Source organism: Salvelinus sp. IW2-2015, linkage group LG1 (assembly GCF_002910315.2).
Source record: "Salvelinus sp. IW2-2015 linkage group LG1, ASM291031v2, whole genome shotgun sequence".
NCBI lineage: Eukaryota > Metazoa > Chordata > Actinopteri > Salmoniformes > Salmonidae > Salvelinus > Salvelinus sp. IW2-2015.
The window spans coordinates 31799704-31817717 of record NC_036838.1 but is presented as its reverse complement, the minus strand read 5'-3'; the positions used below and the strand labels follow the sequence as shown (position 1 = coordinate 31817717).

General features: G+C 40.9%; 2 protein-coding genes across 5 annotated transcripts in view; one reads left to right on the top strand and one right to left on the bottom strand.

Moving 5' to 3' along the window:
* The window catches only part of LOC111965393 (carboxy-terminal domain RNA polymerase II polypeptide A small phosphatase 2), a 31237-nt gene extending 22508 nt beyond the window's left edge, over positions 1–8729 (bottom strand). For both annotated transcript variants that reach the window (XM_023989573.2, XM_023989582.2), the window contains exon 1: positions 8353–8729. In XM_023989573.2, coding sequence (XP_023845341.1) covers positions 8353–8413 — 61 coding nt within the window. In that variant the 5' untranslated portion in view covers positions 8414–8729. The remainder of the gene's footprint in view (positions 1–8352) is intronic.
* Positions 8730–14257: 5528 nt separating this feature from the next.
* LOC111965377 (HIG1 domain family member 1A, mitochondrial) lies at positions 14258–17631 on the top strand. Of its 3 annotated transcripts, none has more exons than XM_023989544.2 (4): positions 14258–14386; positions 16497–16608; positions 16830–16964; positions 17145–17631. In XM_023989544.2, exons 1-4 carry the CDS (start codon positions 14309–14311, stop codon positions 17207–17209), a joined length of 390 nt encoding a protein of 129 aa, XP_023845312.1. In that variant the 5' UTR covers positions 14258–14308; the 3' UTR covers positions 17210–17631. The 3 variants fall into 3 exon arrangements, with proteins under 3 accessions (XP_023845312.1, XP_023845321.1, XP_023845330.1); XM_023989553.2 differs by having other exon boundaries at positions 14267–14386; positions 16510–16608; XM_023989562.2 differs by having other exon boundaries at positions 14296–14386; positions 16513–16608.
* The last annotated feature ends 383 nt before the right edge of the window (positions 17632–18014 follow it).

Below are 18014 nucleotides of genomic sequence, written 5' to 3'. Positions count from 1 at the left end.
TGCGTTGTGCAGACCGCACCACTCTGGTGAGCCTTGCGGTTAAGGGCAGTGCAGTTGCCATACCAGGCGGTGATACAGCCCGACAGGACGCTCTCAATTGTGCATTTGTAAATGAGTGTGAGGGTTTTAGGTGACAAGCCACATTTCTTCAGCCTCCTGAGCTTGAAGAGGCGCTATTGTACCTTCTTCACCACACTGAGTGGGTGTACCATTTCAGTTTGTCCGTGATGTGTACGCCGAGGAACTAAACTTTTCACCTTCTCCACTGCTGTCCCGTCGATGTGGATAGGGGGGTGCTCATCTCCTTTGTTTTGTTGACGTTGCGTGAGAGGTTATTTTCCTGACACCATACTCCCAGAGCACTCACCTCTTCCCTATAGGCCGTCTCGTCATTGTTGGTAATCAAGCCTACTACTGTTGTGCATTCTGCAAACTTTATGATTGAGTTGGAGGAGTGCATAACCACGCAGTCATGGGTGAACAGGGAGTACAGGAGGGGGCTGAGCACGCACCCTTGTGAGGTCCTACCTTCACCACCTGTAAGGAAGTCCAGGACCCAATTGCACAGGGCAGGGTTCAGACCCAGTGCCTCGAGCTTAATGATGAGCTTGGAGGGTACTATGGTGTTGAATGCTAAGCTATAGTCAATGAACAGCATTCTTACATAGGTATTCCTCTTGTCCAGATGGGATAGGGCATTGTGCAGTGTGATGGTGATTGCATCGTCAGTGGACCTATTGGGGCAGTAAGCAAATTGGAGTGGATCTAGGGTAACGGCAATAGATGAGGTTATAGCCTATTATAATTATATTTACACTAATCTTACATTACCATGGGTTGAAGAACTGAATGTGGCAATTATCTGAATGAAACCACTTTAGTTTGTGCATAAAGGCTCTTCAACCTGTTCATGATTAATAAATACTTCCGAAAACTAAATAATCTACAAGATAAGAGTATTTTTTAATCTACCAATTGGTGCTGGAACAGAGACGAATATGTAGATATTTCGATGGATTTCTTTTGTTGATCCCTAATATTCTGAACCCGTTCTTGCGATATAGTCTAGTGAATCTGTCGACAAATTTAAAATAAAAAAAGGTACTTCGTATTTAAAGGGATGGCTTAAGATAATGGTACTGAAAAACCTACAGAATGAAAACGCCACGAGAAAATCTGTTTGTCAGCAAGTGGGAGGATTCAGGGGTTGAATTAAATTTCAGAGGGTACAAGGTAACCACACCTGCAGAGCACGTTATGCGACTGAATAAGGTATGCGACTGATAAGGTCTGGGATGATGCTGTCAATGTCAGCCATAACCAGCCTTTCAAAGCATTTCATGGTTATAGATGCTAGTGATTCAGGGCCAATCATTTAGGCAGAGGGACTATGGTGGTCTGCTTGAAACAAGTTGGTATTATCGACCGGGTCAGGGATAGGTTGAAAATGTCAGTGTAGACAATTGCCAGCTGGTCAGGTGATGCTCGAGTACGCGTTCTGGTATTCCGTTTGGCCCCGCTTCCTTGCGAATGTTAACTTGTTCAAAAGGTCTTACTCACCTAGGCTTCGAAGAGCGAGATCAGTCTTCCGTAAGAGCTGGTGTTCTCATGCATGCTTCAGTGTTGCTCGCCTCGAAGCGAGCACGGAAGTCATTTAGCTCATCTGGAAAGCCCACGTCGCTGGGCAGCTCACAGCTGGGTTTCCCTTTGTAATCTGTGATAGTTTACAAGTACAGCCACATTGGTCGAGTGTCAGATGTGGTTTAGTAGGATTCAATCTTAGTCCTGTATGGGTGCTATGCCCGTTTGCTGGCTGGTCATGGGTCGTAGCAGGATTTCTTATAAGCATTCTGATTAGTGTTCCACTCTTTGAAAGTGGCAGCTTTAACCTGTCTAGGACTGGGGAACCCCTCGCCAACAGCCAATGAAATTGCAGGACGCCAAATTCAATCAACAGAAATCTCATAATTCAAATCTCAAACAWACAAGTATTAGACACCATTTTAAAGATACAAATCTCGTTAATCCAACCAAAGTGTCCGATTTCAAAAAAGCTTTTTGGCGAAAGCAGAACATATTATGTTAGGTCAGCAACTAGTCACAGAAAGCATACAGCGATTTTCCAACCAAAGAGAGGAGTCACAAAAAGCAGAAATATTGATAAAATTAATCAGTAACCTTTGATATTCTTCCTCAGATGACACTCCCTGGACAACATGTTACACAATACATGTATATTTTGTTCGATCAAGTTCATTTGTATATCCAAAAACCTCAGTTTACATTTGGCTTTGCCTCCAAAACATCCCGTGAATTTGCACAGAGCCACATCAATTTACAGAAATACTCAAAAACATTGATAAAAGATACAAGTGTTATTCACAGATTTAAAGATAAACTTCTCCTTAATGCAACCGCTGTGTCAGATAAAAAAAAAAAAAACTTTACGGAAAAAGCACACCATGCAATAATCTGAGTACGGCGCTCAGAGACCCACACAAACCCAAAAGATATCCGCCATGTTGGAGTCAACATAGGTCAGAAATAGCATTATAAATATTCACTTAACTTTGACGATCTTCATCAGAATGCACTCCCAGGAATCCCAGTTCCACAATAAATGTTTGATTTGTTCCATAAAGTCCATCATTTGTGTCCAAATTACTCCTTTTGGTTGGCGCGTTCAGTACACAATCTAAACTCACGACGCGCGGGCAGGTCCAGGCAAAAGTTCATATGAAAAGTMATATTACAGTCTGTAGAAACATGTCAAACGATGTATAGAATCAATCTTTAGGATGTTTTTAACATAAATYTTCAATAATGTTCCAACCGGAGAATTCCTTTGTCTTCAGAAAAGCAATGGAACAGAGCTCGCTCTCACGTGAACGAGCTCAAGGCATTCTGGCAGACCTCTGACTCATTCCCCTCTCATTCGGCCCCACTTCACAGTAGAAGCATCAAACACGGTTCTAAAGACTGTTGACATCTAGTGGAAGCCTTAGGAAGTACAAGATGACCACATAGACACTGTGTATTCGATAGGCCAAGAGTTGAAAACCTACAAACCTCAGATTTCCCACTTCCTGGTTGGATTCTTCTCCGGTTTTCGCCTGCCATATGAGTCCTGTTATACTCACAGACATCATTCAAACAGTTTTAGAAACTGTAAACTGAAATTTACCATCCATTGCACAGTGCACATAACACCTGACAGCCAACCTTTCGCAATGCTGTCATAAGCATGTTATGTCACAAATCTTGTCTTTTCATAACAGTCGGTCTAGAGTATGAGAATGTTGAATGGATACAGATTTTACAGCCATGAGTGACCAAGCTTTCAAGCTTACCTATGAGGACTGAAGGTTGTTAAACATAATTCAAATAGACTAACCAGGATTCTTCTTCTCAGCCTCGGCCAGTAAATGCAATACCAACAAAAACTGTTGAAGAATGTAATGATCATGATTACCTCATACCAAATATTTGAAGTTTGAGTATCACAGAAACATGCAAACTGAAAACAATCTAAGGCAAGTTCTTAGCTAACCTATGGCACGGACAGAATGGTAGGATTCTCGAGCGTCTACTGGTTGGGTACTTAGCACTAAGGATGTACCGATTACATTTTTAGCCGATACCGATATCCAATATTTTCCTTGCCAAGAAACCCAAAACCGATAACCAATATTTAATTTTTTTTGCGGCCTTACGCATTTTAGTACAGTTAAACAGTTGAAACACACACTGACCAAAAAGTTATTTTGCTGTCATTTACATATGTCCCCATTACCAGTAAAACAATCAAAACCTATTTCTTTCACTTACTTGCTGTGCTGTTTCGTTGTTCATTTGTTCAGTCATTTCATTCTCAACCAGAATTTCATCATACATGTCAAGCAGTGAAGTTTCAGCTCTGTCTCTCCGTGGCCTCTTCTGTCGTGGGTCCTCTTCCTCGGTGCGCACTGTCACTGTGTCCGTTTCCATACTGTCCAGCTGTGTCTAACTTTTCATGTAAACCCTGTTTCTTGTCTGCATCGAAGTACCGGTCCTTGTACCTAGCATCGAGGCGATACAGTAAAGAGGCTCAGAGAATGCCACGTAATCACTTGATCACAGCCTCTAGAGGAGTCCTTTTGCAATTTTTAAGCCAATGGTCTGTGTCGGCAGTTTTGTTGAGCAAGCGTTTCAATGCCATGACAGAGGGTATCATGTCTGCTGCAGACACAGTTGAGCTTATTTCTCTTGTCAGTTGTTCGAATGGAGCTTGGAGTGTGTTCATGTTTCAAACATGTTCTCAAATGCAATTGAAATGGCAGCAGCGGTATGAGAACCAGCACATTCTTGGTCATGCAATATGGCTTTCCTCAGTACGAAATCCTCAATTTTCTGGATACCATTGTGATCAGAGAATTTTTTTAAAATAAATTATTTGTGATCAGAAAAACATTTGTTTCCAGGTGCCAGCAAACAACTTTCTCATGTCAGTCAGTCAAGTTAGGTGCTACTGGTCTAAATAACTCAGTTGGCTAGTTTGCCTGTCTGTAAAGAGAAGGACAGGCTGTACATTGATCCTGCAGCTCTGATTGTYCACTCCCTTCATAAGTCACTGATCAGTTGTCTGCCAACTGCAAATTGAGGACAGACACACACCCCTCCGCAACTCCTAACCTGCAGCTTGTTTGGTTTATAAGCGTGCAGAGATTGAAATGTTTTAATATGCCTGTTTTTCCCCCCAATCACAAGTATCATCCGATCTGATTATCAACTGTCAATTTACAGATACGACCACGAATACGAGAATGGCCACGTCGGCACACCCCTACTTAGCACCTCTGAACAGAGTGCCTGCCGTAATTTACAAACCATGAGAGCAGTCAGTCCGGCGGGTGGTCCCTATAACACAGACCGACAGTCGGTCTGGCACGTTTTCTCCTTTAAGTCTGTCTCAACCAGAGGAATAAATGCACACAGCCTATGTTGAAGTATAACTATCCCTATCGCAATAAAATGTGTAATGGAATTCACTTTGACATTTCTTATCCCCCTGCACAACATGCCATCCACCAACGTAGCGTTGTACTCCCAACTAAAGTGTTAGGCATWCATTGCTGAAAAACAATAAACTGCTTCCTGTTTGCCTGTCAAACATGTGCAGGACAACAAAGGACAGTTGACGTGCAATAAATAACATCCACCCACCCACCCACCGCAGCTCAAGTCAATCTGAAAAACAAATATAGAGTCTCCCATCTGGGCTCCCGAGTGGCGCAGCGGTCTTAAGCACTGCATTTCAGTGCTAGAGGCGTCACTACAGACCCTGGTTCAATTCCAGGCTGTATCACAACCCAGCAGTGATTGGGAGTCCCATAGGGCAGCGCACAATAGACCAAGCGTCATCCAGGTTCTAGTTTGGCCGGGGGTAGGCCGTCATTGCCAATAAGAAWGTTCTTAACTGACTTGCCTAGTTAAATAAAAATCTGGTCCCAGCAGGGCCTTTAATCTTGATCAGAGAAGGAGCATAAACAACACATAGTGCCTTCATATGAGCTGCAACATCCTATTACCATAAGCGACTCGATTCAGGAAACTTAGCGTATGTCGCGCGTCACTACTTCACAGGAGAGCCATTTGAACGCAAACGTTGTTTTTTAAATTAACCTAAATGCTTTTTTTTGGCCGAAATGGCTTCTGGAACATGTGAACGTTCGTGTGCCTTAATAACAAACTTGCATGCCATCTGTAAATATGAATAAAATTGTTAAATTACGAGCCTAGTTGGTTTAGCCAAAGAAAAAGTCTGCAACCTTCCCGCTAGCCATGATTGACTGAGATAATGAGTGGGCTGGACATGCCGAGATGAGTTCGGATTGGTCTGCCATGTAGCACGCTTCTGTCTATAACATGAGCTGGTCAGTATGTGTTGGTAATCCTTTCCAACGCGGCTTTTATGAAAGATATCACATAGAACTACCATAAGTGTTGCTCTCCACTTTCTGGAGGACCGAGTTTTGAAATCAGTGGCACTAGAATATGATAGCTAAGGAGATGGAAAAAARAWTCTAGCAAAYATGCAGACCCAGTAGAAAAGAGAACACATATAAAACACCAGTCTCCGTATTACATCTTCAAACTAAGGGCAACCATGTAATCTGTGACAGAGGGAGAAGCGTCAACCCATGTATTTGGGTAAGATAGTCTAGCTAGCTACATTTCCACATTTCTAATTTTGTCAGAAAGTTGTTTTCATTTCAAGTTAAAGTGCACTGTTAGCTAGCTAACGTTAGCTGGTTGGCTCACAAGCTATTGTTACATGTATAGTTATATTACTCGTATCTCAGAGCCACTTCCGTTGTTAGTTATAGCCTAATGTTAGCTAGCTAACATTGAACCTGGTTGGTTAGCTACCTGGAGGGTAGTAATGTTATAAATTGCGATTATGGTTAATTGTTTAGCTAGCTAGCTACATGTCTAAACAAAAGACTCAACTACTACGCAAGTAACCATATCAATAGAATTTCATGATGTCACTGCAACAACTGTTGATAGGCGTAGCTGGTAAATTCGCTCTGGCTATCCACTCCGATTTCAGAGCACTTGTCTGGGTGTGCCAGAGCGCAGCATAGCTTTCCAAACGTGCAACACCCGTAGAATATGGCCGGTGTCAGGAAACGTTGGCAAAAAAAGCGTAATTAAAATCGTTGCCAGCAGCACAGTTGCAGTAACCAACACTCTGGATAAGATTAAAAAAAACAGCCTAACCAGCTCTGCTAGGACRAGTAAAATGGTCAGTGAGCTGTCTGGAAGTAGCTAGCAAGCTAGCCAATGTTAGCTTGGGTGATTGACAGCTGTTAGGTCAGAATGCTCAGATCAATCCTACTCCTCGGCCAGAGCGTCCAGTATGCGCCCTGTACGCGCCGAGAGCGAAACGCTCTGAATTTACAAACAGACAATCTGACAACGCTGAGTTTACGAATGACCAGAGCGCACTCTGTCACTCCAGATTAAATTTACAAACACACCCGTAGTATAAACCAGCATTTAGTCTTGAAATCTTTGGTTGTTTAGTACATGGCCTCACGTGAATCCTTAAAGAGATGTGTGGGATAAAGCTTTAGAGGGTGTGAACCATGCTGAATGGGACCAAGAAGAGCTCCCCAGTAGGTGTTTCAAAATATTCAAAGGCCATTTTCTCAAAAGCGAGGTTACAAGTTAAATCAACTTTCAAAGCAGAATTAATTCTCCATTGTTCCTGAACTGTAGTGTATGATAATACCATTTTCTAGCTCTGAGTCTACTTTTACTCAATGTTAAAAAACAATTTCAAATGTTGCTACATAAGACCGAATCAAGACTGCTGGTCACATATTTTTTACATGTGGGTAGGGGTGACATCTGAAACGTGCACAAACATGCTCAACATACATACGTTGTAACTATCTTTGTCGCCTGTACATACGTTGTAACTATCTTTGTCGCCGGTGGCCTTAACCAAATCGTATGTTGACGGTCTGTATTGCTTAGGTATTAAAGTCTAAGTATAATTAAGTAGACAAAAGTTTACCAATGTTTTTCTGTTTAATTAAAAGAGCATCTACTTTGACAGATAATTGGATTACAGTCCATAGGAGTAAAATAGCTACATCCGAGCCAAACAAATTAATGTATACAAACTGATCTGACAAATTACAAACAAAAGTATTCTGTTACTGTCTGGAAAAATAAACTGACCAGGCATACTACAGACAACTAGTTACTTCTAAACTTTCAACACTTGTCTGTCTCAATTGAAAAGCCGTGAAAAAAGGTCAAACGTAATTGAAAGTACAAATAATTAAATGTATATTGTTCTTTACTACGTGGCTCACAATATAGGCTACAATCGATGGGTTTCCAACAACGTAGTTCGCTAGTTAGTTTGCTGTTAAAATAACTTTATCCAGAGGTTCCCTATCCCTGACTGACGCTATCGTCTGTGAGATGGTCGTTTAGCTACCCGTAACGAACTAACGAGTTACGTTCACTTATTTGACTCGCATGCTGAATGTAAAATGGACACCCACACAGTGGCAAACCTAATTCAGTACAACCAGTATTTGGAATATCTTCATGCCATACATGTAATGTCAGACAWATTTACCAATAACTTGTTCACATGACAAAACTCACTCAAACCTGACATTCATTAATTAATTAGACCGGGGCAAGCCAATGATTGGCGTGTAGCTATTRGCATGCTAGCAGCTCCTACTAGTTAGCTCGCGCGCCAGTTGGCTGGCTTCTTCCGCTTCAACAAACAATATTATACATTGCGAAAGTGATCTCACTGAGCGGATAAACACGAGGACTTACCTGTTTTGGACGGCAGTTGACTATCTTCTTTCTGCACTTGAGTGATAATAGAACTTTCCATCTAACAAATGCACAGCCCCTTAAAGTCCAATCCGTTACCCCAATTTGCAGGTACTTTCAACATTCAGCTAGCTGGTTATCAATCACGTTTACCAACCCGTTGCGTTTGGTATCCGAAAATATTCCAATAAAAACAGCTTCTTGGTTTTTCTCGTATCAATTATAGCTTCCGCTATCTTTCCTAGTTCAAGCTAGCCAATGCGTTTCCTGCGTTCAACACGAAGTGTATTAGTGTAACGCTGGGGTCCCCTCTGATAGCTAGCTAACACTAGGAAAGACCTCGCTAATACTCCAACATGGAGAATCCAGGCGAAAAAAGCAAAACAACCGAGGAAATGGGGCAGGGAGCRGTTTCAAGTTCCCCTTAATACTGATAAACAACCTTGAGTGATCATAATCCCCTATAAGAAAACTGAAAATGTGTTGGTAAAATAATTACTTATCTTGGACCAAATTAACAATGTGTATATGTCTGATTAATAAATTATTGTTTTAGTATATCTGATGACGCTTTGTTTTTGCTCTTCTGAGGATTTTGGGGGCGCCTTGAAACCGCTCATCGTCGCGGATTGGATCACGTAGAAGTGGGAGTACCACAGGCATTCTTCTCAACTCGCTTCGGAGTTCGTTCTGAGCGCATTCCTGTGTTCGCTAGTAGTTGCAGGGTATATGGCCGGGTTTGATGGTCATGTCTTGAAGGGATCCATATTTTGTCAAATTAACATCAGATTTGACTTTTCGTAGAATATTACGCAGTAGGTTAGTATAATTAGGTTACGGTTAGGAAAAGGGGGGGGTGGGGACTTGTGAAGTTAATTTCCCTCCTAGCAATGACCATATTTGGTTGCGTTCCCCTTCTCAGATGTTGCATGCATCAACCAATGGTTGCGTGCCACGTCATCGACGGTGTCATCGATTACTATAACATATCATTTGGTTAGCTGATACATAAAGTAGGCCTACCTATCTAGACGTTGTAAAATCTAGCAGACATCAGCAACGCCTGGGCAGAGGCATGCGCCCATTATCGATATAGCATATGGCTCACGGACAATTAGTTTGTTTAATATCCGTAGACTATGCTTATTTAGACTAGTTTGACATTTAATAAATTGCATATTTCGATGCTGAATACTATTCTAAATGCTATTTATATATACATTAAGTAGTAGACATATGTGGTTGAAGCCTATGCAAAGGCCTATTGCCAAAATGATCATCTATCTGCGGCAATGGAGGACAAAATAAATTACTGCCATGTGAAATATTTGAACTGAAGACTATAAAGTCTGCAGATTTTTTTGTTTTGACCTTGTGGCAGCACAAATCGTTTGATTACAATCCACATTTTATAATTTCATCATAGGCTAAAATTAGCCTTGCTCAGCCCGTTTAGAACGGCATTTATAGGACCATTTTCATTTTTCATCACCTAGTTATTTGGCTTTTGATTGATATTCTATATCAGGGTTTCCCCCAAAAACGTTTAAAATCGTTTTTGGGGACATAAAAGACCATGAAATTACCAGGAAATCAGCTCATGGTAATTTTAATTCAGGAAATCTGTTCAAGTACTCCCACATATAAATAGAGAGGCTTATGTGATCGTATCCCAATGTAATCCAAGTTTTGAAATTCTGTTTTTGTCTGTGAGGTTTTTTGTCGTCAATTTACATTTTCTGGACACCCGGCCATCCGCTCAAGAGAAAATTGGCCCATGGCTGAATGAAATTGGGAACCCTGTTCTATATTGTCATACAGAGTATGATTGTAAACTGCTTATAAACATTATTAGGTACATACTTGTCTGATTAACCTACATATCCTCTTAATCATGCATGTAATAACACCTCAAAGTCAATTATAAGATTTCTCTCCATTATGCAGAGAGAGAGAGAGTTTGAGTGTTGTTTGGAAATATAGAATATCTACAACACCGTCTGCATAACAATGCAATACCAGGCAGAAATTTTATTAATCTACAATGATGGTATGTTTGTATAAGGGTTTGTTGAATTCGTTTTTAAGATATGACAACATATAGAAATCGAAAGTTTAACACAGCTGGAAAATAAATGAGTTAACTAAAAACAGAATACAACAGGTGAACATGCATAACAAAAATGTCAGGAATAAGTTCTAACAAACACCAAGCAAAGAACACAGGAAGTGTTTTGATAAGAGACAAAGCTCATTAAAAACAGCAGTGTGACTAGGCTGCAGATTGGATAAATGAATTATATTAATTTCATTGTGATATACATTTCAAAAAAATGCACTGCAGCCAATGATGAATAGGCTTATGGTTGACATCACAATGATATCTGTTTTCTATATGTTGCTTCTAATGTTGTATCATGCCTCTGAGGACTAATGTCATTGAGTAAACCTTCACATGTACAGTTGAAGTTGGAAGTTTACATACACTTAGGTTGGAGTCATTAAAACTAATTTTTCAACCACTCCACAAATTTCTTGTTAGCAAACTAGTTTTGGCAAGTCGGTTAAGACATCTACTTTGTGCATGACACAAGTCATTTTTCCAACAATTGTTTACAGACAGATTATTTCACTGTATCACAATTCCAGTGGGTCAGAAGTTTACATACACTAAATTGACCGTGCCTTTAAACAGCTTGGAAAAGTCCAGAAAATTATGTCATGGCTTTAGAAGCTTCTGATAAATGATGTCAATTAGCCTGAGTCAATTGGAGGTGTACCTGTGGATGCATTTCAAGGCCTACCTTCAAACTCAGTGCCTCTTTGCTTGACATCATGGGAAAATCWAAAGAAAWCASCCRASMYCWSARAAAAAAAATTGTAGACCTCCACAAGTCTGGTTCATCCTTGGGAGCAATTTCCAAACGCCTGAAGGTACCAAGTTCATCTGTACAAACAATAGTACGCAAGTATAAACACCATGGGACCACGCAGCCGTCATACCGCTCAGGATGGGGACGCGTTCTGTCTCCTAGAGATGAACGTACTTTGGTGCGAAAAGTGCAAATCAATCCCAGAACAACAGCAAAGGACCTTGTGAAGATGCTGGAGAAAACAGGTAAAAAAGTATCTATATCCACAGTAAAACGAGTCCTATATCGACATAACCTGAAAGGCCACTCAGCAAGGAAGACGCCACTGCTCCAAAACCGCCATAAAAAAGCCAGACTACGGTTTGCAACTGCACATGGGGACAAAGACTATACTTTTTGGAGAAATTATGTGGATATATTGACGCAACATCTCAAGACATCAGTCAGGAAGTTAGAGCTTGGTCGCAAATGGGTCTTCTAAGTGGACAATGACCCAAAGCATACTTCCAAAGTTGTGGCAAAATGGCTTAAGGACAACAAAGTCAAGGTATTGGAGTGGCCATCACAAAGACCTGACCTTAATCCTATAGAAAATTTGTGTGCATAACTGAAAAAGCGTGTGCGAGCAAGGCCTACAAACATGACTTAGTTGCATCAGCTCTGTCAGGAGGAATGGGCCAAAATTCACCCAACTTATTGTGGGAAGCTTGTGGAAGGCTACCCGAAAAGTTTGACCCAAGTTAAACAATTTAAAGGCAATGCTACTAGACACTAATTGAGTGTATGTAAACTTCTGACCCAATGGGAATATGATGAAAGAAATAAAAGCTGAAATAAATAATTCTCTCTACTATTATTCTGACATTTCACATTCTTAAAATAAAGTGGTGATCCTAACTGACCTAAGAGAGTGAATTTTTACTAGGATTAAATGTCAGGAAATGTGAAGAACTGAGTTTAAATGTATTTGGCTAACGTGTATGTAAACTTCTGATTTCAACTGTAATATCTCACTCTCTGACAACATACTCCAACCTGTCCCAGATATGCCTGAGCAATACAGTGTGCGCTGCATTATGCGAGGTCTGGCACTATATACAGTAAACCAATACATTGACCTATAGGGAAAGAGGAAGAGAGAGCACACATGTGCAGGCAGCAGAACAGTGAAGTAACAGGGAAATAGAAGGGTGTGATACTGGATACCCATTGGTTGAATGTGAGGAATTTATGGTAAACCTATACAGAGGTCACGTGATCCTCAGTGTCTGGCAGGAACGAGGGGGCTGAAGAGAGGGAGACAGAATAAGTAGAGAACACCAGCACTCACAAGGGTGGGGCAAGCATACACACATAGCAAAGTTAACTAAAACAGTGGTGTAGTAGTCCCTTTTGATTAATACCCCTGGTTACAAATATATTTATATCTCAACTACATCGTAGACCACAAGCTGAACTCATGAAGTAAAGACACCTCCTGTACCATGTGATTTGCAGGAAGACTGCTCCCCCTCCTCCTTGCCATCTTGCCCTGAGGTGGCCTCTGCTGTAGAGCCCTGGTTCCAGGAAAAGGGGTCTAGAAGGCAAACTGTGATGCCTGGGCAGAGTGAAACAGGAGGATAGAGAGAAAGAGGGAATAAGAGAAGGACAGAACGAGAGAGACGGCCCGCAGAGAGGCGTAGTAAAAAGAGGTGATAAAACAAGAGAAGCAAACAAAAATGGCCAAATCGAGAGATTTTGTGGGAGACAGAAGAAAGGGGGATACCTAGTCAGTTGTACAACTGAATGCATTCAACTGAAATGTGTATTCCGCATTTAACCCAACCCCTCTGAATCAGAGAAGTGGGGGAAAGAAGGAAAGAAAATGCGAGAAAAACCCTCCCATTTTACATAAATCCTAAAGCAATCTCACTGTCCAGCAGTGCAGACTGCTCACTTTGGGAAAATAAGGTATTTCACGGAGAACCCCTTTGTAGAGTAAAACCAGTTGGCCTACCTGTAAAATGGAATAGATGTTTGAAGAAGAATGTTAAAAAAAAATATGAATGTAGAAATTATGTATGTGCAGAGGCTTTCATTATTTATAATGATGTCATCTTGACAGAAAGGAATAACTTGGAGTGCAATAAATGTAACTGCAACAACAGCAAATAAGCAATAAAATGTTTGTTTTTTAAAATWAAAAATWAAAAAGTGGCAAGTATTATAAATAACTGTCGAGGCAAATATCCTGTCTGGTTGACACAAGACATGTGTTTTAGCTCGCGGGCACCCCCGTGTGTATTCAGACCGTAAGCATCGCCAGAGATTTGGGCCTCACTCCCTCCTATCCGAGATAACTACTTCAGCCCTCATCCAACACACGTTCTGCCAGTCACATTCTGTTAACGGTCTGCAGCTAGCGACTGGAACGAGCTACAAAAAAAACAGTCAAACTGTACAGTTTTATATCAATTTCTTCATTCAAAGACTCAATCATGTACACTCACTGACAGTTGTGGCTGCTTCGCGTGATGTATTGTTCTCTCTACCTTCTTGCCTTTTGTGCTGTTGTCTGTGCTCAATGTGTGTGCCATGTTTTGTGCTGCTACAATGTTGTGCTGCTGCTATGTTGTGGTCATGTTGTGTTGCTGCCATGCTATGCTGTTGTCTTTAGGTCTCTTTATGTAGCTTTGTGGTGTCTCTCTTGTCGTGATGTGTTTAGTCCTATATATATTGTAATTAAACAGCAGGGAGCAGGTCTCGAGGGAGCTGGTTAAATAAAAAATAAAATAAAACAATTGAGTGCGATAGGCATACGGCTACTACACCTTGATGACCCAGGCATAACTTGCTGACTGATCAATCAGCACCTTTTATTAATTTTAAATAAACAAATTAATAGCTTCCAAAAATCACTGTAACCTACCTACATATCAAATCGTATGTTGAAAAAATATATACAAATATTCGATAATGTTGTCCCTATGCACGATATTACGGTGTATTACGGTACACTAACGTTACCGTAACTTTTCTATCGCGATAGGAATATTGCGTGATACGGAAACGAGGACACGGGAAATGGACTTCACAATCTTTGCATGACTTCAGAGGTTGAAACAGAGAGCAAACGCAGCCAAAACATTGCTTCTTTAGCGGGATCTTTCGACAGATCGAATGTAAGTAATTAAACAATAGTATAAATCTCACTCGAATGGCTGTGTAATAATTTGTACTCTCACTGTAAATGCTGCTCCATCCTAGCTTTATAGATGATTAGGACTGTCTCTGGGATTCTGTCCTTGTCTGGGATACTAGCTAGCATGTAACGTTAGGTGAAATTCTAAGGTCACGAGGACAAATAACTTGCAATAAAAAACATACATTAACACAAAGCAGTGACTGTAAATGAATGTATAACGCCGTAGTTTAAAATGCCACATCAAGCCACCGGGCTGAAGCTCTAAACTCTGGGTCCATCCCTCGAGTCTACTGTACTGCAGTAAGTTGAATAGTAAACTCAAATGTATAAGTTCAAGGCATGTTCCTGCTTTGTGTCACGTAACTAAGTAGCGTTATGTGGTAAAGGAACATTTGCAATGCAATGCATCTGGAATATAAATGTATTATGATTAAATTAGTAKCTTTGCAGTGCCTWMATAAAGTATTCAGACCCCTTGACTTTCCACATTGTTACTATAGCCTTATTCAAAAAAATTATAACAAAAATCCTCAAATCTACACATAATACCCCATAATGACAAAGTGAAAACAGGTTGCTAGAAATTTTTGCAAATGTATTAAAAATAACATACCTTATTTACATGTATTCAGTCCCTTTGCTATGAGACTCAAAGTTGAGCTCAGGTGCATCCTGTTTCCATTGATCATCTTTTAAACATTTCTACAACTTGGAGTCCACCTGTGGTAAATTCAATTGATTGGACATGATTTGAAATGGCACACACCTGTCTATATAAGGGCCCACAGTTGACAGTGCATGTCAGAGCAAAAACCAAGCCACGAGGTTGAACGAATTGTCCGTAGAGCTCCGAGACAGGATTGTGTYGAGGCACAGATCTGGGGAAGGGTACGAAAAAATTTCTGCAGTATTGAAGGTCCCCAAGAACACAGTGGCCTCCATCATTCTTAAATAGAAGAAGTTTGGAACCACCAAGACTCTTCCTAGAGATGAGCAATTGGGGGAGAAGGGCCTTGGTCAAACCCTATGGTCACTCTGACAGAGCTCTCTCTAGAGTTCCTATGTTGATATGGGAAACCTTCCAGAAGGACAACCATCTCTGCAGCACTCCACCATAGTGGCCAGACGGAAGCCACTCTTCAGTAAAAGGCAAATGACAGCCTGCTTGGAGTTTGCCAAAAGGCACCTAAAGACTCTCAGACCATGAGAAACAAGATTCTCTGGTCTGATGAAACCAAGATTGAACTCTTTGGCCTGAATGCCAAGCGTCGCGTCTGGAGGAAGCCTGTCACCATCCCTACGGTGACGCATGGTGGTGGCAGCATCAAGCTGTGGGGATGTTTTTTAGCGGCAGCGACTGGGAGACTAGTCAGGATCGAGGGAAAGATGAACAGAGAAAAGTACAGAGAGATCCTTGATTAAAAACCTGCTCCAGAGCACTTAGGACCTGACAGGCACAAAGGTTCACCTTCAAACAGGACAACAACCCTAAGCACACAGCCAAGACAATGCAGGAGGGGCTTCGGGACAAGTCTCTGAATGTCCTTGAGTGGCCCAGCCAGAGCCTGGACTTGAACCTGATCGAACATCTCTAGATAGACCTGAAAATAGCTGTGCAGCGATGCTCCCCAACCTGACAGAGCTGGAGAAGATCTGCAGAGATGAATGGGAGAAACTCCCCAAATACAGGTGTACCAAGCTTATAGCATCATACCCAAGAAGAATCAAGGCTGTAATCACTGCCAAAGGTGCTTCAACAAAGTACTGAGTGAAGGGTCTGAATACTTATGTAAATGTGATATTTCAGTTGTATTATTTTTTATAAATKAGCAAGCATTTGTAAAAACCTGTTTTTGCTTTGTCATTGTGGGGTATTGTGTCTAGATTGAGGAAAACCAAATGTTTATCAATTTTAGAATAAGCCTGTAACGTAACAAAACGTGGAGGGGTCTGAATACTTTCCGAAGGCACTGTACATGATCTTTTACCAACAGTAGTGTGTATGACAAGACTACAGTACCTACTGTAATTAGTGAGGGATAGAAGTTGGACTGTGTGTTATTCAAGCCAGTATTCCCTTATGTCAGCCTCTCCTCCCAGCAGTCACCATGTCCTCCAACAAAGATGTGCCAACATATGATGATGAGAATGAATCAAAATTTATGAGGAAAGCGAAGGAGTCTCCGTTTGTCCCAATAGGTAAGTGAATCTGTACAAAAATTATTATTATAATTTTTTTTTTTTTACAAGAGCATAAATTATGTTGGTGTTTTCACCGCAGTGGAACTTTTTCATAGTGCATGTTTGATTGAATCCCAGTCAGTCATGGAATAAATTGTAATCCACTTTTCCAACCCTGGTTCTAAGGTTAGATATCATACACCCAGACCATCATTGCATTTCCCATGTGTTTTTTACAGGCATGGCAGGATGCGCTGCAGTGGTCGCCTTTGGTCTGTGGAGGCTCAAGTCGCGGGGAGACACAAAGATGTCAGTCCACCTCATCCACATGCGTGTTGGAGCTCAAGGCTTTATAGTAGGCGCAATGACATTAGGTAAGTCCTAATCCAATATGTGCTGTATAACAGATACACAGGCCCAACAGCTAATATCTCTTAATCAATTTACAGGAGCAACATGTATCACACAAGACTGTGATTGTGTTGTGCACTTATACACGTACCACTACCATAAAATGGAACACTAACATGACTGTAATGTTTGTCTATTTGTAGGGGTGATCTACTCTATGTACAAACAATACCTTGCCCCCACGGACCCAGGTAAAGACAGCAAGTGAGCCTACCAGCCAATCAGCAAGTGACATGACCAGAAAACGCTCCATGCCTGCCATTTCTGCATTCTACCCTTAGAAATAGAAATCATAGAATGGATTATATCTGTGAAAATAACATTCCATTCATGGCAAGTCATTTATTTTGGTGAGGGCGTCATTTAAGCTAAGCAGCATTTCAATCTGGCAGTCACTTTGAAGAAGGTTAGTACATTTCAGAGGAAGTCGAGTGGCACATTCATTCTGTTTCAAACATTACCTCTTTGCTAGACACCTGCTGTAAACCACCAGTAAAATGCCACCTTGAAGGCGACCAGCACACCCATAAACCCCTATAGCCAATCCACTCATTGACCATTGTCAGCCTCACCATGTAGTGTTATTGTTATTATATAATAAATAATATATTGATTATTTTCTAAAATCTACTTTGAAATATGAGTTAAGTTTTTATTTAATTAACAGGTACAGAAGTAGGTAAAAGGTTATTTTCAACCACCTATCCGCACACTACTAACTCTTCTAGGGGATGGATTGAAATTTACAGAATGGTTACCTGGAGGAAAATGGGGGAGGGTCATGCTTTTTCAATTTCAGTCAAGGGGAGGGTTTAGTATTTTTTTATTGAATCTAGTCCAGGGGAGGGTCATGTCATTTGTCATTGACATTTCAATATTTTTCAGTGTTTTTAAATTTGTTGCTTATTAGGCTATATATCAATGTGTGCCTGGATGCGCAATATCAAGTGTTCTTATAGGCTATTTAGTGTGGTGACAATCATATGATCTATAGCCTAAAGGCTACGAAGTGC